The sequence below is a fragment of the Oncorhynchus tshawytscha genome, linkage group LG10 (assembly GCF_018296145.1).
Source record: "Oncorhynchus tshawytscha isolate Ot180627B linkage group LG10, Otsh_v2.0, whole genome shotgun sequence".
NCBI lineage: Eukaryota > Metazoa > Chordata > Actinopteri > Salmoniformes > Salmonidae > Oncorhynchus > Oncorhynchus tshawytscha.
The window spans coordinates 82,789,339-82,809,338 of NC_056438.1; the positions used below are offsets into that span (position 1 = coordinate 82,789,339).

Here is a 20,000-nt window from a genome sequence, read left to right on the forward strand (position 1 = left end):
AACCCCACGCAGCGTGCCGAACCCCACGCAGCGTGCGCAGCGTGCCGAACCCCACGCAGCGTGCCGAACCCCACGCAGTGTGCCGAACCCCACGCAGCGTGCCGAACCCCACGCAGCGTACCGAACCCCACGTAGCGTGCCGAACCCCACGTAGCGTGAACCCCACGCAGCGAACCCCACGCAGCGTGCCGAACCCCACGCAGCGTACCGAACCCCACGTAGCGTACCGAACCCCTCGCAGCGTGCAGAACTAATAGACTCCATGTCACGTCACAGAAAATATCCTGTGTGTGTAAGTACGGTTTGAGTGTGCCTGGCAGCGTGTTTATTTCCTTGGCTGTGTGTCTGGCTGTGTTTCTGCGATTGTGCATGTCGCTGGCTGTCCGTGTCCGGCTGTGTGTGTGTGTCCCTGTCCGTGTGTGTCTGGCTGAGTGTGTTTGAGTGCGTGTGTGTGTGTGTCTGGCTGAGTGTGCTTGAGTGCGTGTGTGTGTGTGTCTGGCTGAGTGTGCTTGAGTGCGTGTGTGTGTGTGTCTGGCTGAGTGTGCTTGAGTGCGTGTGTGTGTGTGTGTCTGGCTGAGTGTGTTTGAGTGCGTGTGTGTGTGTGTCTGGCTGAGTGTGCTTGAGTGTGTGTGTGTGTGTGTCTGGCTGAGTGTGCTTGAGTGCGTGTGTGTGTGTGTGTGCGTCCGGCTGTGTGTGTGTAAGTACAGTTTGAGTGTGCCTGGCAGCGTGTTTATTTCCTTGGCTGTGTGTCTGGCTAAGTGTGTTTGAGTGCGTGTGTGTGTGTGTGTGTGAGCGTCTGGCTGTGTGTGGTCTCACCGTGGCTGCCGCTGTGTGAGGATGGTTCAGAGACGCCCAGAGCTCCTTCAAACTCCTCCTGTAGTCTGTAGGCTCTCTGGAGGAGAAGCTCCAGCTTGTGGACAAACTCTGCACTGATCAGGTCCTGACCAGAAAGACACAAAGACGTTACAACACACCTTTATGCACACACAGTACACACATACATACCGCACTCCCATACATACAGCCTGGATGTGTGTGTGTGTGTGTATCACAAACCGGCCATGATTGGGAGTCCCATAGGGCAGCACACAATTGGCCCAGCGTCGTTAGGTTTTGTTCTTAACGGACTTGCCTAGTTAAATAAAAATTGGTAAAACAGTACATTATGTACTCCCATAGATATGTACTGTGTGGTGTCACTTTCCTCAGCTGTGGAGTCTCCAGTGTATTCACCTCTATACTCTCCTCAGCTGTAGAGTCTCCAGTGTATTCACCTCTATACTCTCCTCAGATGTAGAGTCTCCAGTGTATTCACCTCTATACTCTCCTCAGCTGTAGAGTCTCCAGTGTATTCACCTCTATACTCTCCTCAGCTGTAGAGTCTCCAGTGTATTCACCTCTATACTCTCCTCAGATGTAGAGTCTCCAGTGTATTCACCTCTATACTCTCCTCAGATGTAGAGTCTCCAGTGTATTCACCTCTATACTCTCCTCAGCTGTAGAGTCTCCAGTGTATTCACCTCTATACTCTCCTCAGCTGTAGAGTCTCCAGTGTATTCACCTCTATACTCTCCTCAGCTGTAGTCTCCAGTGTATTCACCTCTATACTCTCCTCAGCTGTGGAGTCTCCAGCCCCCAGCATAAAAGAGGAACAGTCAGGCTCCTCCTCCCCTGGTCTGCCACTGAAGGTTAAGGCCTGCTCCCACCGCCTCAGAGCCTCCTCAAACAGCTCCATACCTAGAGAGCAACACACATTACAAACCGGGAGTCCCGACTGCCTCCATATGCCCCACCCCCTAGGACCCGACTGCCTCCATATGCCCACCCCCTAGGACCCGACTGCCTCCATATGCCCACCCCCTAGGACCCGACTGCCTCCATATGCCCACCCCCTAGGACCCGACTGCCTCCATATGCCCCACCCCCTAGGACCCGACTGCCTCCATATGCCCCACCCCCTAGTACCCGACTGCCTCCATATGCCCACCCCCTAGGACCCGACTGCCTCCATATGCCCACCCCTAGGACCCGACTGCCTCCATATGCCCCACCCCCTAGGACCCGACTGCCTCCATATGCCCCACCCCCTAGGACCCGACTGCCTCCATATGCCCCACCCCCTAGGACCCGACTGCCTCCATATGCCCACCCCCCTAGGACCCGACTGCCTCCATATGCCCACCCCCTAGACCCGACTGCCTCCATATGCCCCACCCCCAGGACCCGACTGCCTCCATATGCCCCACCCCCTAGGACCCGACTGCCTCCATATGCCCCACCCCCTAGGACCCGACTGCCTCCATATGCCCCACCCCATAGGACCCGACTGGCTAACTATAAAAAACACAGCAACGCCTCAAGACCTGTGTGTGTCCTCACCCCTGAGGTAGAGTATTTGAGGCGTGGTAACAGGGATGTTGACTACATTAGAGATGTCTTCATCTCCAGGTTTGTCCCAGCAGGTAGAGCTGTTAGCGCATGTACAGGATGAGTTGATACTCTTTACCTGGTAAAATAGAACACATTCAGCAATACAATGTGTAATCTTTCATCGACCATATCAGCTGAGAATTCCTATTGAATTGACTGATGAGGAAATATTGACCACTTCTGGTAAACAGTAGAAAATTCCAACTATGGATCATGTGCATGGTCCTACCGAGGCCAGACTCTGTAGTGACACAGACAGCTTGCTGTAAGGTCCTCCGTTGGGCAGAAGGCCACAGGCGTAGACATTCTTACAGTTGAGAGACAGGCTGAGGTTCTGGCAACTGCAGGCATCTATACACACAGAGACGGTCAGGTTTCATTACAATTATCTAATGAAAAATAGTCTTGTCAATATTTAAATGACTTTGATCAGAGGAAACAGTGTCTCTTCACTCCAGTCAACTAGCTGGATCCAAAGAGGAATGAAATCAAACCGTCGCTAGCCCTCTTCCCACTCTGGGTCAGGTGTATAGTAGGCACCTTTCTCCTGGTGAACTGCCAGGTCCGGAAACTGAAAGGTCCCCGTCTGCTCCCACTGGGGTGACTGGACTCCCTTCTTCCTGCCTTTCCTCCTCTGGAAGTGACGGGCGAGAAAGAGGAGAGACACAGCGCCGAAGGCTGTAGCAGCAACTACTTTCTTAGTGCCTGTACTGAGGCTCACCTGGGGTGCGGGGGGGGTAGAGAGATGGTTAGAAATGTGCAAAATGAGTCATTCATAAGGCATAGAAGGGAAGAAAGCGGACTGAAACATGGAGGGACTACTGCAAAACATTTACCACCACAGGCCTTAATGAACACAACCCAGGAAATACATTTAAAAACAGGCGGTGTAAATAACTGGCACTCTATGGCTGAAAAGTAGCACACTACGTAGTATTTCAGGGACTGGGAGACTAGCCCGGATCGAGGGAAAGATGAACGGAGCAAAGTACAGAGAGATCCTTGATGAAAACCTGCTCCAGAGCACTCAGGACCTCGGACTGGGGCGAAGGTTCACCTTCCAGCAGGACAACGACCCTAAGCACACAGCCAAGACAACGCAGGAGTGTCTTTGGGACAAGCTCTGGATAAGAGCGACTAAAAATGTAACATGAAATGGGTCAGTTCACACCACCTAAATGCCAGAGATTCCACATAAAACAAGTGGCTTACAAGCTCACTGTTGAGGTCTCCTGAACTAAACAAGTGTGCTCCCTTAAAAAGACATTGGCTGGAAAAAAGTATTTATCCATTTTTGAGATGCCCTAGCCAGTATACACATCCTCAAAAATAGTCTATGTAACTCAAAAACAATCCTTAAATTGCGCAATGTTACATGTTTTGTAAGATGTTTTGTGCAGTATTTCTCAATGAAAAAAAAAACGGAATGACAGACATTGAAGAACTCCTACTGTTGCCGAAGGGGCATAGACTTCGGACTTTGGCTTGTGTGTCCGAACAGCTGGGGGAAAAAACCCTCACCCAAGTCCCAAAACGAAAAATAAACACAAATGTTGTCATACTACATGCGCCAACTCTTTGGGCTGGGAAGCATGCGGGCGCCTTCATGCAACCACAACTTCCACTTCTCTTATCATGGACCAGTTCAAAGACCGACAGGGAGAACCATCAGTCAGTGACAGGTTCTGACTGCGTCACCACTACATTTGTATTCATTCCATGGTCCATAGGACGAGGACAGCACCCAGCCACATAACACATTGACCAGATTGGCAATAAGTAGCCATGTCCCGAGCAAGAATGGCACCTGCCCATTTCCTGTTTCTGTAGTGCGAGGCAGCTTGAGGTTGAAATGCCCGCTGGACAGAACGCTTGTATCATTCGGCCTTCCCCAATCCATCTCCTTAATGCAGATGGCCAAGCAGGGAGGCATCGGGTCCCATTTTTAGAGTGTTTGGTATGAATCGACAGGGGACTGAACCAACAGAGTCAGGACAGACACTAAACACCAGGCCACTGAGTTGGAAGTTCATATCAACGGTAGAGCCTTACCTGTGAGAGGGAGAGCCTTACCTGTGAGAGGGAGAGCCTTACCTGTGAGAGGGAGTTATAGAGGGTATGGGGCAGGTTGATCACGCGGATGGCTGCCAGATGGAAGGACAGCTTGGTGGAGGGACCAGTGAAGGAGTCGTCGGTCATCGTAGCGGTCTTAACTGTCCATCACCCTGCTGCAGGGAACACTGTCCGATCCTCTTCCTTCTTCTTAAGCTGTGGAGGAGAGGACATAAGACTTATAAGACGAGGTTGTCACACACACTTATGTAATAAATGTTTGGAGCTTTCCGGGCAAGAACAACTCTTTCTGAATACAGTAATTCATTAACAAATGGCCTCCCGAGTGGTGCAGCAGTCTAAGGCACTGCATTGCAGTGCTAGGTGTTACTACAGACCCGGGTTCAATCCCGGACTGTATCACAACCGGCTGTGATCTAGAGTCCCCTAGGGCAGCGCACAATTGGCCAGGCATCGTTCGGGTTAGGGGAGGGTTTCGGCAGTCATTGTAAAATAATAATTTGTTCTTAACCTCTCTTGGGTAGGGGGCAGTATTTTGGCATCCGGATGAAAAGTGTTTCCTAAGTAAACTGCCTGTTACTCAGGCCCAGAAGCTAGGATATGCATATAATTGGTAGATTTGGATAGAAAACACTCTAGTTTCTAAAACTGTTCAAATAATGTCTGAGTATAACAGAACTGATATGGCAGGCAAAACCCAGAGGACAAAACATCCCCCCAAAAATGATTCTGCCTACCTCCATTTTCAATGGCTATCACTTTTATAAGGCCAAATCCTCCCAGATTGCAGTTCCTAGGGCATCCACTAGAGGCCAGTCTTTAGAGTTTCAGGCTAGTTTTTGGAAAAATGAGCCAGGAATTGTAGTTTTTCTAGGTGGCTCCCATTTTGTCTGTAGTGTTTCCAAGCGCGTGGAAGAGTGCATTCTTTGGTATTTTTTCTCCAGTAAAGACAATGATTCTCAGTCTTAAACTTCATAGTTTATTTACGTATTAGTGTCCCCAAGGTTTGATAGTAAACGTTGTTTGACTTGTTTGGAAAAGTTTCAGTAACGTTTGGGATTGATTTTGTATGCATTTTGATGGAGGGAAACTGGGTGGATTATTGACTGAAGCGTGCCAGCTAAACTGAGTTTTTATGGATATAAAGAAGGACATTATCGAACTAAAGGACCATTTGTGATGTAACTGGGACCTTTTGGAGTGCCAACAGAAGAAAACCATCAAAGGTAAGGCATTTTTTATATCGCAATTTCTGACTTTCGTGTCGCACCTGCCTGGTTGAAATATGTTTTTCATGTGTTTGTATGCGGGGGCGCTGTCCTCAGATAATCGCATGGTTTGCTTTCGCTGTAAAGCCTTTTTAAAATCTGAAATAGCGTCTGGATTAACAAGTCACGCTTCATTTTGATGTATTACATCAATGATGTGATTTTATGAAAGTTAAATATTTATAATTCTGTAGTTTGAATTTCTCACCCTGCAATTTCACCGGATGTTGGCCAGGTGCGACGGTAGCGTCCCACCTGCCCATAAGAAGTTATGGACTTGCCTAGTTCAAGTAAAACATTTTGTTTTATTTTTTTACATTTACTTGACTTTTAGGTAGCCTAGCCATTATGGTTCAACTCTCCTCTCTGGTAATGTTGACAATGAACATAACCACTAGAAAAAAAGGCTAGAGTTGGAACAATTTAGTGTCCTCATGTTAAGTTTCCAGGGATGCTGCATTACTATCCTGCCCCCCTATGAATCAAAACACCTGCCCCTACATTCTCCTGTCTGTCTGACAGGGGGATACCTAGTCAGTTGTTCAACTGAATGCATTCAACTGAAATATGTCTTCCGCATTTAACCCAACCTCAGTCCCCTCCTGTACTCCCTGTTCACCCACGACGGCACGGCCAGGTACGACTCCAACACCATCATTAAGTTTGCTGACGACACAACAGTGGTAAGCTTGATCACCGACAACAATGAGACAGCCTATAGGGAGGTCAGAGACCTGGCAGTGTGGTGCCAGGACAACAACCTCTCCCTCAATGTGAGCAAGACTAAGGAGATGATTGTGGACTTCAGGAAAAGGAGGGCCGAACCCGCTCCACATCGACGGGGCTGCAGTCGAGCAGGTTGAGAGGTTTAAGTTCCTTGGTGTCCACATCACCAACAAACTATCATGGTCCAAACACACCAAGAAAGTCATGAAGAGAGCATGACAACGCTTTCTCACACTCGCAAGACTTAAAAGATTTGGCGCGGGTCCCCAGATCCTCAAAAAGTTCTACAGCTGCACCATCGAGAGCATCCTGACCGGTTGCATTCCCGCCTGGTATGGCGACTGCTCGGCAGCAGACTAAGGCGCTACAAAGGGTAGAGAGTACAGCCCATTAAGTCACTGGGGACAAGCTTCCTGACAGAACTGTCAAAGACTCCAGTCCCCCAAGTCAGACTGTTCTCTCTGCTACCGCACGGCAAAAGGTACCGGAGCACCAAGTCTAGGTCAAAAAGGCTCCTTAACATCTACCCTCAAGCCATAACACTGCTAAACAATTCATCAAAATGGCCACCAGGATTGAGAATCACCCCTCCAACCATTGTTTTTACACTTCTGCTACTCGCTGTTTATCTATGCATAGTCACTTTACCCCTACCTACATGTACAAATGACCTCGACTCACCTGTACCCCCACACATTGACTCTGTACCTCCTGTGTATAGCCTCATTGTTATTTTATTGTGTTTATTTTTTTACATGTAGTAAATATTTTCTCAATTCTAATTAAAACTGCATTGTTGGTTAAGGGCTTGTAAGACAGCATTTCACGGTAAGGTCTACACCGGTTTGTATTCAACGCATGTGACAAATACAAGTTGATGAGTTGACAAGTGAAATCAGGTGTGTCTTCTCTGGAATAGCCTAGACCTAACACACGGAACGGCTAGGGGTCCCTGAGGTCTGAGAACAGCACCCACCAGACAGAGACGCAATCGCACATACACTGCATTGCTACTAGCTAGCTCAATAAGCTAACTAAATAACTAGCTAGCTGACTCTAGCTAATGCAAATATGCAGAAACTGAAGACTAACGTACAACACATTGTCAGTTAAAGCCTACATGTATAGAGTCAAGTGTACCTTCAAGGCTTCAGTGTGATTTTCCCAATACCGGCTGCCAAAGCTGCCTCTTGCACGTGCGAGCAGTCTACCTTCAGGAAGAAAATCTGCATATCTCCAATGAGCAACGTCATGATTCAGAAGGTCGGTTTTCCGGTGGGATGGGGGTGCTTTCAAAATAAAAGCCCAGCGCAAAGCTTGGACATGTTCCTACACAGTCAAACTATTTCGACGTTTTAATAAATCTATTTATAGTAGGATTGTCAAACGTATTCCATGTCAAACCCTGCTCTAGCCAACAGCTGGCAGATACGGGTAGGCTAGTCTACATGATGAGATTAACAGCTGGCAGTCAAGCATCGATCGTCATGTCACTTGTACACTTAAGCCACTATTTTACCTTCATAAAGACCCTTGCTATTTACTGGGAAAGAGAATGAAGGTCACCATCCATTTTCCTCACGCTGTGAAGTTCATCATAATTTATTTAATCTGTAGCCTAATAAACAGCATGATTCCCCAAGACGTTGTGGTAGGACCACACAACATAACATCGCGTGACTCCAAGTTTACTTCGATATGATGGTTATTATATCAATATTTGGGCATAAAGGCGTTTCCACCGCCATTTCTCGCATAATTATTTTACCGACATGGCACAAAATAGATCCCACCATGTTGAACAAACAAATGATCTGTCAGCATTTATAACATTTTACCCAAACTTCCTGTTTCCAGCACAGCTGTCATAATTTTTGTTACATGGTATGATACTCGCATAAAAACTATAGATGGAAACGTGGTTATAGACTATGCAGAACTCCAAGTCAAAATCTATTTCAATTTGTTTATTGTGCAGAATCTGAATTTTGTTATCCCACTCTTAGTCGTCAGGTGACGCAGCAACACCCATTCCCACACAACCACAAGATGGCAGTTGCGTCAGAAGGCGGATCCACTCCTTGCCATTTGGCGGATCCATGTGTGGTTTCACGGCGGGTGGGAAAGGAGTTAGGTGCGGTTGAATCAGTGAAGGTAACCTGTAGTGGACTTCTGATATTTGTTTGTGTTTCTTCTAACCCGGGCGAGTGGGCGCTCCGTGTCACGCAACTTGGGTAAAGATCTATTTCTTGCTTTGCTCTTAGGAACAGGGAACCATTGAAAGTAGTGATTTCTGGGGTAATGTTAAGTGTGGAGGTGGAGCAATTGAAGTTGAAGATTCCTGGTGTTTGTGATGCCCACCGTTTGGTGAGACGCAGACCTGGGGGGTGAGTGTGGTGAAAAAGAGGAGTCACTGTCAGTCCTTTTTAGTTTTGAGTCAGAGTCTTTACCAACAAGGTCATGTTGGGTTATAGCAGGTATCCTGTTTGAGCTTTTGTGCCGAATCCACTGCGGTGTTTCAGGTGCCACGTTTATGGTCCTGATGCAGCAGTTTGTTGGAGGGAGATTCCAAGATGTGGGAAGAGTGCAGGAGGAAATGGGATCGAGGATTGGGTAGTTTCTGTGGATACAGTTGTATGTGTCAACTGCAGAAGTGCCCATGTTGCTGGGGGTTGGACGTGTCTGGTGCAAGAGGCAGGTTGAGGTGGCTAGAGTCAGAGTAGTGCAGAAGGTGTCGTATGCTGAGGCAGTGAAGAAAGTAGAGGAGGATGGGACAAGGGTAAGAGTTCCTGAGAGGATCCCTGTGAGTAGTAGATATGTGCCAGCACAGAGGGAAACGAGTGATGTATGCTTCAGTAAGGTTGTCTTCTTAGCAATGGTTATCAACAGTAATGCAGAAATGGAACATAAATCAGAGAAAATAGATGTTGTGGTGGCATCTGCAGAGAAGTATTTGACTTCAGAAGAGTTACAGGGTGTGTTGAATGGCGGTGACCCATCCTCCCAGGCCGTTGGCAGCAGATGGGGTCAAATTATTGTTGTTATTATTTTTTTCATTCTTTTTTATTTGATTTTGTATCACAAAATAAAATGGATTTATATTATAGTCCAGTTGGGGGCGGTAATGCAGCATATTGGATGCCAACCGCCGTTAAACTCCAAAGAAGAAGAAGGCGGATCCACAACCTGGAAGTTGTGCGTTACGAATGAACGGTTTTCTCTTTAAAACTGTTACATTTCGAAGTAATGTCAAGGATAGCTCTTGAGCCGGTGTGTTAGCTTTCAAAGATAACCGGAGCATTTCTTCCTAACTGTCATTTCCAAACGTGCAGGTAAGAGCCAACAGGTTATAATCGGGGGGTTGCTGCAGAGACGAAAAGCCAGCAGCAGTTGACGTTTACTAGCTAATGTTAGCATCATCCATTTGTCAGTCTCTTTTTTTTTTCTTCTTCACATCAAGACAGGTATTGTTATCTAGCATGAATCGTGTTAATGTTCAGATAACTCTGCTTGATTCACATCGGGATTGAATTGAACCTTAAACATATTTCACATCGACTGGTTAGCATGTTGGCTAGTTAGCGCCCCGGGCCAACTGCCCTTTTGGCCGTTAGCTTAGCGAGCCTCTGTCAGAGATCTGGCGCACCGACTGAACTGCCGGTAATGTCCGCCCCGTGTGCCAGTAGCTAGTAGCTTACTAAATACATTACATCCAGTTGCTAGCGTCCGTTTTGACGTGCTGGTTGATAATTATTAACTGGTCTGAGAAATGCAAGGGGCTAATAGGGAAAGGGATGTATATGTTTCTAGTATGAATCAGCTTGAGGTCCAGTGCTTGGTAGTAAGGCATCATGAGGGTGAAGTAGGCAAAGAAACATGAGCAGAAATGCCCCGCCCAACATTTGGCTGTACTTGATAATTCAGATGAATTTATGTATTTCAAAGTTAATTGTGAAAATAGAGTAATATTGGAGATCATGAATTGATGAGGCTTTGGGTGAAAAACCTCTTCTCTGAAGATCGGATTTGTGTTGGTGGTTTCAAGGATATATATACTGCATTCGGAAAGTATTCAGACCCCTTGACTTTTTCCACATTGTTACATTAGCCTTAATCTAAAATGGATTCGTTTTTTTTCCCAATCTACACAAATGTATTAAACAAATATTTAAATATGGAAATATTACATTGACATAAGTATTCAGACCCTTTACTCAGTACTTTGTTGAAGCACCTTTAGCAGAAATTACAGCCTCTAGTCTTCTTGGGTATGACACTACAAGCTTGGCACACCTGTATTTGGGGGAGTTTCTCCCATTCTTCTCTGCAGATCAAATCAAACTTTATTTGCCACATGTGCACACTTCCACAACAAGTGTGGACTTTACAGTGAAATGCTGACTGACAAGCCCTTAACCAACACTGCAGTTCAAGAAGAAGAAAATATCTACCAAGTAGGCTAAAATAAAAAGTAACACAAAAAGAATAACAATAACAAGGCTGTGCCAATGTAAATTGTCCAGTGGCAATTTTTTATGAATTGTTCAGCAGCCTAATGGCTTGTTGAGGAGCCTTTTGGTCCTAGACATGGCGCTCTGGCACCGCTTGCCATGCAGTAGCAGAGAAAACAGTCTGTAACTTGGGTGACTCGAGTCTCTGACAATTTTATGGGCTTTTCTCTGATACGGCCAAGTATATAGGTCCTGGATGGAAGGCAGCTTGGCCCCAGTGATGTACTGGGCCATTCACACTACCCTCTGTAGTGCCTCGCGGTCGGAGTCCAAGCAGTTGTCATACCAGGCAGTGAAGCAGCCAGTCAAGATGCTCTCGATGGTGCAGCTGTAGAACTTTGAGAATCTGAGGGCCCATGCCAAATCTTTTTATCCACCTGAAGGGAAGAGGAGTTGTCATGCTCTCTTCATGACTGTGTTGGTGTGTTAGGACCATGATAAATCCTTAGGGATGTGGACACCGAGGAACTTGAAGCTCTCGACCTGCGCCACTACAGCCCTGTCGATGTGAATTGGGGCGTGTTGGCCCTCCGTTTCCTGTAGTCCACGATCAGCTCCTTTGTCTTGGAGAACCTTGAAGTGTTTTTATCAGCTGTGTAAAGTGTGTTTATGAGGGTGTGTGTGTGAGTCAGAGAGGGTGAGATGTTTGTGAGTGGAAGAGTGCAGCTGGGATCTATGCAGGCTGATAGTTGTGTCCTGAGAAAACACTATTGATCTGTAAGGGAATTTACCTGACCTGCTGGACCATCAACTGTCTAGTGTTCTCACTCACACCACGCTCCCTGGCCTGGCCTGGGTTTGGCTGTCGAGGTAGTTTCTCTCACCACGCTCCCTGGCCTGGGCTGGGTTTGGCTGTCGAGGTAGTTTCTCTCACCACGCTCCTGGCCTGGGCTGGGTTTGGCTGTCGAGGTAGTTTCCTGGGTTTGGCTCACCACCACGCTCCTGGCCTGGCCTGGGTTTGGCTGTCGAGGTAGTTTCTCTCACCACGCTCCCTGGCCTGGCCTGGGTTTGGCTGTCGAGGTTTCTCTCACCACGCTTTGGCCTGGGTTTGGCTCACCACGGCTCCTGGGTTTGGCTGGCCTGGCCTGGGTTTGGCTGTCGAGGTAGTTTCTCTCACCACGCTCCCTGGCCTGGCCTGGGTTTGGCTGTCGAGGTAGTTTCTCTCACCACGCTCCCTGGCCTGGCCTGGGTTTGGCTGTCGAGGTAGTTTCTCTCACCACGCTCCCTGGCCTGGCCTGGGTTTGGCTGGAGAGGTAGTTTCTCTCACCACGCTCCCTGGCCTGGCCTGGGTTTGGCTGGAGAGGTAGTTTCTCTCAGGGCCTGGCCTGGGTTTGGCTGTCGAGGTAGTTTCTCTCAGTTTCTCTCACCACGCTCCTGGCCTGGCCTGGGTTTGGCCTGGGCTCCTGGCCTGGCCTGGGCTGACCTGGCCTGGTTTGGCTGTCGAGGTTGGCCTGGAGAGGTAGTTTCTCTCACCAGGCTCCCTGCTGGAGTCATTATTTGAGGTACATGCTGACTAGACCACACAAGCCATTGCGTGCATGTTGATTTTGTCCCCCCACACCAGATGCGATCAGGACACGCAGGTTGAAATATAAAAACAAACAGAACCAACTATATTAATTTGGGGACAGGTCGAAAAGCATTAAACATTTATGGCTAGCTAGCTTGCTGTTGCTAGCTAATTCGTACTAGGGTATAATCATTGGGTTGTTATTTGATGCACAAGGTCCTCTACTCAGGCAATTAATGCACAGATAAATGGGTAAACAGTTAGTTTATAGTAATCTCTACTAGAGGTCGACCGATTATGATTTTTCAACACCGATACCGATTATTGGAGGACCAAAAGAGCCGATACTGATTGATCGGCCAATTTAATAAAATAAAATAAAAATATATATATATATTTATTTATTGATTGATTTGTAATAATGACAATTACAACAATACTGAACTAACACTTATTTTAACTTAATATAAAACATAAATAAAATCAATTTAGCCTCAAATAAATAATGAAACATGTTCAATTTGGTTTAAATAATGCAAAAACAAAGTGTTGGAGAAGAAAGTCATGTGTGCCATGTAATGTGTGCCCTGTAAAAAAGCTAACGTTTCAGTTCCTTGCTCAAAACATGAGAACATATGAAAGTTGGTGGTTCCTTTTAACATGAGACTTCAATATTCCCAGGTAAAGGTTTTAGGTTGTAGTTAATATAGTTTTATAGGACTATTTCTCTCTATACCATTTGTATTTCATATACCTTTGACTATTGGATGTTCTTATAGGCACTATAGTATTGTCAGTGTAACAGTATATGGGTATAGTTCTAGAGCTGTGTGGTCAGTGTGTTAGAGCAGTGTGTTAGAGCAGTGTGGCCAGTGTGTTAGAGCAGTGTGGCCAGTGTGTTAGAGCAGTGTGGCCAGTGTGTTAGAGCAGTGTGTTAGAGCTGGGTGGTCAGTGTGTTAGAGCAGTGTGTTAGAGCTGGGTGGTCAGTGTGTTAGAGCAGTGTGTTAGTGTGTTAGAGCAGTGTGGCCAGTGTGTTAGAGCAGTGTGTTAGAGCAGTGTGGTCAGTGTGTTAGAGCAGTGTGGTCAGTGTGTTAGAGCAGTGTGTTAGAGCAGTGTGGTCAGTGTGTTAGAGCAGTGTGTTGTTAGAGCAGTGTGGCCAGTGTGTTAGAGCAGTGTGTTAGAGCAGTGTGGCCAGTGTGTTAGAGCAGTGTGGCCAGTGTGTTAGAGCAGTGTGGTCAGTGTGTTAGAGCAGTGTGGTTAGAGCAGTGTGTGTGTTAGAGCAGTGTGGTCAGTGTGTTAGAGCAGTGTGTTAGAGCTGGGTGGTCAGTGTGTTAGAGCAGTGTGGTCAGTGTGTTAGAGCAGTGTGGCCAGTGTGTTAGAGCTGTGTGGTCAGTGTGTTAGAGCAGTGTGTTAGAGCTGTGTGGCCAGTGTGTTAGAGCAGTGTGTTAGAGCAGTGTGGCCAGTGTGTTAGAGCAGTGTGTTAGAGCAGTGTGTTAGTGTGGCCAGTGTGTTAGAGCAGTGTTAGAGCTGTGTGTTAGAGCAGTGTGTTAGAGCAGTGTGTTAGAGCAGTGTGGCCAGTGTGTTAGAGCAGTGTGTTAGAGCAGTGTGTTAGAGCAGTGTGTTAGAGCAGTGTGGCCAGTGTGTTAGAGCTGGGTGGTCAGTGTGTTAGAGCAGTGTGTTAGAGCAGTGTGGCCAGTGTGTTAGAGCAGTGTGTTAGAGCAGTGTGTTAGCCAGTGTGTTAGAGCAGTGTGTTAGAGCTGGGTGGTCAGTGTGTTAGAGCAGTGTATCCCCCTGTGGCCAGTGTGTGACTAATTATCCCCCAGTTTTAGAGCAGTGTGTTACTAATTATCCCCCTTTCCGACCGACTAATTATCCCCCTTTCCGACCGACTAGCTATCCCCCTTTCCGACCGACGAGCTATCCCCCTTTCCGACCGACGAGCTATCCCCCTTTCCGACCGACGAGCTATCCCCCCTTTCCGACCGACGAGCTATCCCCCCTTTCCGACCGACGAGCTATCCCCCCCTTTCCGACCGACGAGCTATCCCCCCTTTCCGACCGACGAGCTATCCCCCTTTCCGACCGACGAGCTATCCCCCCTTTTCCGACCGACGAGCTATCCCCCTTTCCGACCGACGAGCTATCCCCCTTTCCGACCGACGAGCTATCCCCCTTTCCGACCGACGAGCTATCCCCCCTTTCCGACCGACGAGCTATCCCCCTTTCCGACCGACGAGCTATCCCCCTTTCCGACCGACGAGCTATCCCCCCTTTCCGACCGACGAGCTATCCCCCTTTTCCGACCGACGAGCTATCCCCCCTTTCCGACCGACGAGCTATCCCCCTTTCCGACCGACGAGCTATCCCCCCTTTCCGACCGACGAGCTATCCCCCTTTCCGACCGACTAGCTATCCCCCCTTTCCGACTGACTAGCTATCCCCCCTTTCCGACTGACTAGCTATCCCCCCTTTCCGACTGACTAGCTATCCCCCTTTCCGACTGACTAGCTAACCCCCTTTCCGACTGACTAGCTATCCCCCCTTTCCGACTGACTAGCTATCCCCCCTTTCCGACTGACTAGCCATCCCCCTTTTCCGACTGACTAGCCATCCCCCCTTTCCGACTGACTAGCTATCCCCCTTTCCGACTGACTAGCTATCCCCCCTTTCCGACTGACTAGCTATCCCCCCTTTCCGACTGACTAGCTATCCCCCTTTCCGACTGACTAGCTATCCCCCCTTTTCCGACTGACTAGCTATCCCCCTTTCCGACTGACTAGCTATCCCCCCTTTCCGACTGACTAGCTATCCCCCCTTTCCGACTGACTAGCTATCCCCCCCTTTCCGACTGACTAGCTATCCCCCCTTTCCGACTGACTAGCTATCCCCCTTTCCGACTGACTAGCTATCCCCCTTTCCGACTGACTAGCTATCCCCCTTTCCGACTGACTAGCTATCCCCCTTTCCGACTGACTAGCTATCCCCCCTTTTCCGACTGACTAGCTATCCTCCCCTTTCCGACTGACTAGCTATCCCCCTTTCCGACTGACTAGCTATCCCCCCTTTCCGACTGACTAGCTATCCCCCCTTTCCGACTGACTAGCTATCCCCCTTTCCGACTGACTAGCTATCCCCCCTTTCCGACTGACTAGCTATCCCCCCCTTTCCGACTGACTAGCTATCCCCCCTTTCCGACTGACTAGCTATCCCCCCTTTCCGACTGACTAGCTATCCCCCCTTTCCGACTGACTAGCTATCCCCCCTTTCCGACTGACTAGCTATCCCCCTTTCCGACTGACTAGCTATCCCCCCCCTTTCCGACTGACTAGCCATATCCCCCCCCTTTCCGACTGACTAGCTATCCCCCCTTTCCGACTGACTAGCTATCCCCCCTTTCCGACTGACTAGCTATCCCCCCCCTTTCCGACTGACTAGCTATCCCCCCTTTCCGACTGACTAGCTATCACCCCCCTTTCCGACTGACTAGCTATCCCCCCTTTCCGACTGACTAGCTATCCCCCCCCCTTTCCGACTGACTAGCTATCCCCCCTTTCCGACTGACTAGCTATCCCCCCTTTTCCGACTGACTAGCTATCCCCCCCCTTTCCGACTGACTAGCTATCCCCCCTTTCCGACTGACTAGCTATCCCCCCTTTCCGACTGACTAGCTATCCCCCCTTTCCGACTGACTAGATATCCCCCCTTTCCGACTGACTAGCTATCACCCCCTTTCCGACTGACTAGGCACAGTGTCATCAACACAATGGGTTTTTTCTTTACCAAAAAAATTAAACGTTTTGGTACTAGAATTTTTTTACTACCGGTACTTCCTGAAATGTGTCTCGGGTGATTACGACGATCACGTCTGTATCAGCCCATTTTATAGGGCAACGTTGCTCCTCCACAAGGCTAGTTATTCATTAATAGGGCTGTCTCTGCGTTGTTAGCCTCCCAATCATGATGCACAGAACTTAACACACTTGAATAATACAACAGGCATGTAGGAATGTTAAACTGCTAATTTATCTTCCCAAAACAATGTCCAGTACAGGAAAGGTTTGGGAACCCCTGTTTTAGATCACAAAATAACATGCTTTTTCTTATCCTCTCTCCCTCTCCCTCTTCCTCTCCCCCTCTGACAGGTAAGGTTCAGGTTCAGGTGAGTGATGCCTGTAGAGTCCAGCAGTGACTGTCCCCATCTGGAGTGTGTTGGAGAAATCACCAAGGATGAACTGATCCACAAGTCACATGTGAGTCCTGTAGTCCTGTCCCCTTCCATAGACCACCTGTCCTGTAGTCCTGTCCCCTTCCATAGACCACCTGTCCTGTAGTCCTGTCCCCTTCCATAGACCACCTGTCCCCTTCCATAGATCAGTCCTGTAGTCCTGTCCCCTTCCATAGATCACCTGTCCCCTTCCATAGACCACCTGTCCTGTAGTCCTGTCCCCTTCCATAGACCACCTGTCCTGTAGTCCTGTCCCCTTCCATAGACCACCTGTCCTGTAGTCCTGTCCCCTTCCATAGACCACCTGTCCTGTAGTCCTGTCCCCTTCCATAGATCACCTGTCCTGTAGTCCTGTCCCTCTCCATAGAACACCTGTCCTGTAGTCCTGTCCCCTTCCATAGAACACCTGTCCTGTAGTCCTGTCCCCTTCCATAGGTCACCTGTCCTGTAGTCCTGTCCCCTTCCATAGACCACCTGTCCTGTAGTCCTGTCCCCTTCCATAGATCCACCTGTCCTGTAGTCCTGTCCCCTTCCATAGATCACTTATTCTGGATTACATTATTTTTTCCCCTTCAATAGATCACCTGTTTTGTTCAGTCCTGTCCCAGAATCTTTACTCAGTAGATCACCTGTCCTGTAGTCCTGTCCCCTTCCATAGATCACCTGTCCTGTAGTCCTGTCCGGGCTCTGGCTGGGCCTTCCATAGATCACCTGTCCTGTAGTCCTGTCCCCTTCCATAGATCACCTGTCCTGTAGTCCTGTCCCCTTCCATGGTACGTTAGTCTTATTCTAAAATGGATTACATTATTTTTTTCCCCCTCATCAATTGACAAAGCAAAAACAGGTTTTAAATTTTTTGTTCATATTTACATAAGTATTCAGAATCTTTACTCAGTACTTTGTGGAAGCACCTTTGGCAGTGTTTACAGCCTCTCAAGCTCTGTCAGGTTGGATGGGGAGCGTCGCTGCACAGCTATTTTCAGGTCTCTCCAGAGATGTTCGATCGGGTTCAAGTCCGGGCTCTGGCTGGGCCACTCAAGGACATTCAGAGACTTGTCCTGAAGCCACTCCTGCGTTGTCTTGGCTGTGTGCTTAGGGTCGTTGTCCTGTTGATGGTGAACCTTCACCCCAATCTGAGGTCCAGAGTGCTCTGGAGCAGGTTTTCATCAAGGATCTCTCTGTACTTCGCTCTGTTCATCTTTCCCTCGATCCTGACTAGTCTCCCAGTCCCTGCCGCTGAAAAACAGAGATGAGTGTTCTTCTGGAAGGTTCTGCCATCCCCACAAAGGAACTCTGGAGCTCTGTCATCGGGTTCTTGGTCACCTTCCTGACCAAGGTCCTTCTCCCTCGGTTGCTCAGTTTGGCCAGGCGGCCAGCTCTAGAAAGAGTCTTGGTGGTTCCAAACGTCTTCCATTTAAGAATGATGGAGGCTAATGTGTTCTTGGGGACCTTCAATACCGCAGAAATGTTTTGGTACCCTTCCCCAGATCTGTGCCTCGACACAATCCCGTCTCGGCGCTCTACAGACAATTCCTTCGACCTCATGGCTTGGTTTTTGCACTGACATGTACCTGTCAACTGTGGGACCTTATATAGACAGGTGTGTGCCTTTCCAAATCATGTCCAATCAATTGAATTTATCACAGGGGAACTCTATCAAGTTGTAGTAACATCGCTAGGAGGATCAATGGAAACAGGATGCATTTTAGCTCAATTTCGTGTCTCATAGTAAAGGGTCTGAATTCTTAAGTAAATGTTTGTTTTTCTATTTTTAAGAAATGTGCAAACATGACTAAAAACCTGCTTTCACTTTGTCATGGGGTATTGTGTGTAGATGGAGGAAGTGTTTTCATTGAATCCATTTTAGAATAAGACTCATTTAAACAAAATGTGGGGGAAGGGGTCTGAATACTCTCTGAATGCACTGTAAACATCAATGCATGGGGTCTGAATACTCTCTGAATGCACTGTAAACATCAACACATGGGGTCTGAATACTCTCTGAATGCACGGTGGGGTCTGAATACAATGCAAAACATCAACACATGGGGTCTGAATACTCTCTGAATGCACTGTAAACATCAACACATGGGGTCTGAATACTCTCTGAATGCACTGTAAACATCAATGCATGGGGTCTGAATACTCTGAATGCACTGTAATGCACTGTAAATGCACGGTAAACATCAACACATGGGGTCTGAATACTCTCTGAATGCACTGTAAACATCAACACATGGGGTCTGAATACTCTCTGAATGCACTGTAAACATCAACACATGGGGTCTGAATACTCTCTGAATGCACTGTAAACATCAATGCATGGGGTCTGAATACTCTCTGAATGCACTGTAAACATCAACACATGGGGTCTGAATACTCTCTGAATGCACTGTAAACATCAACACATGGGGTCTGAATACTCTCTGAATGCACTGTAAACATCAACACATGGGGTCTGAATACTCTCTGAATGCACTGTAAACATCAACACATGGGGTCTGAATACTCTCTGAATGCACTGTAAACATCAACACATGGGGTCTGAATACTCTCTGAATGCACTGTAAACATCAACACATGGGGTCTGAATACTCTCTGAATGCACTGTAAATCCGCTTATGATGTTGTTCACTCGGCTACTATCACATTTTATAGTGGTTAGCTGATAAACTAATTAGGCTAGCTAAATTATCTTTATCATCGAGTAGCATTAGCTAGAATATAAACTATTATTAATGGCCAAGACCTGGATGTTTTGCAGGAAATGAGAATGTTGTCATTGGAGAATACTGTGCTCTCATGTTACTGTTCGATAGATACTGTCTCTCTGGTCTGGTCACTTAAACTGGTTGGCTGTTGTGGTGTGTGTGTGTGTGGGGGTGTTTCTAGGGCCAGTGTCAAGACTGCAAGGTTGGAGGACCAAATCTGTGGGCATGTCTGGAGGTGAGTGAGCAGTCCCTGGCTTTGTTTGGGACTTTTATTTTGAAAGTTGACTGCCATTTGGCCTTGTATGAATATGGACGTAACAGTTCTGTAGTAATAATCTGTTTTCTCTCTGTGTGTGTGTGTGTGTGTGTGTGTGTGTGTGTGTGTAGAACACCTGTGCCTATGTGGGCTGTGGAGAATCTCATGCTGACCATAGCACTGTCCACTCACAGGTGAGTCACCCCTGACCCTTCACCTCCCACACACACCGCTACAGGACTAGATCAATGTTCAGGATGGTGCAGGAGAGAGGTGTTGAAATGGGAGAA

The 20,000-nt window shown here is 47.8% G+C and overlaps 2 protein-coding genes across 5 annotated transcripts in view; one reads left to right on the forward strand and one right to left on the reverse strand.

Annotated features, from left to right (window-relative positions):
• miga1 (mitoguardin 1) overlaps positions 1 to 8,300 on the reverse strand; it is a 25,802-nt gene extending 17,502 nt beyond the window's left edge. The window contains exons 1-7 of one of the 2 annotated variants that reach the window (XM_042329224.1): positions 7,638 to 8,300; positions 4,525 to 4,698; positions 2,971 to 3,151; positions 2,660 to 2,781; positions 2,380 to 2,506; positions 1,562 to 1,737; positions 817 to 940 (exon numbers count right to left, since the gene is read on the reverse strand). In XM_042329224.1, the coding sequence (XP_042185158.1) occupies positions 817 to 940; positions 1,562 to 1,737; positions 2,380 to 2,506; positions 2,660 to 2,781; positions 2,971 to 3,151; positions 4,525 to 4,629 (835 nt within the window). In that variant the 5' untranslated portion in view covers positions 4,630 to 4,698; positions 7,638 to 8,300. The remainder of the gene's footprint in view (positions 1 to 816; positions 941 to 1,561; positions 1,738 to 2,379; positions 2,507 to 2,659; positions 2,782 to 2,970; positions 3,152 to 4,524; positions 4,699 to 7,637) is intronic. The other variant, XM_042329225.1, reaches the window with a different exon arrangement.
• Positions 8,301 to 8,575: 275 nt separating this feature from the next.
• The window catches only part of usp33 (ubiquitin specific peptidase 33), an 82,451-nt gene continuing 71,026 nt past the window's right edge, over positions 8,576 to 20,000 (forward strand). The window contains exons 1-4 of one of the 3 annotated variants that reach the window (XM_042329227.1): positions 8,576 to 8,651; positions 16,661 to 16,768; positions 19,636 to 19,689; positions 19,842 to 19,904. In XM_042329227.1, the coding sequence (XP_042185161.1) occupies positions 16,685 to 16,768; positions 19,636 to 19,689; positions 19,842 to 19,904 (201 nt within the window). In that variant the 5' untranslated portion in view covers positions 8,576 to 8,651; positions 16,661 to 16,684. Of the gene's footprint in view, positions 8,652 to 8,708; positions 8,732 to 9,649; positions 9,830 to 16,660; positions 16,769 to 19,635; positions 19,690 to 19,841; positions 19,905 to 20,000 lie in introns of those variants that run through there. The other 2 variants (XM_042329228.1, XM_042329226.1) reach the window with 2 other exon arrangements.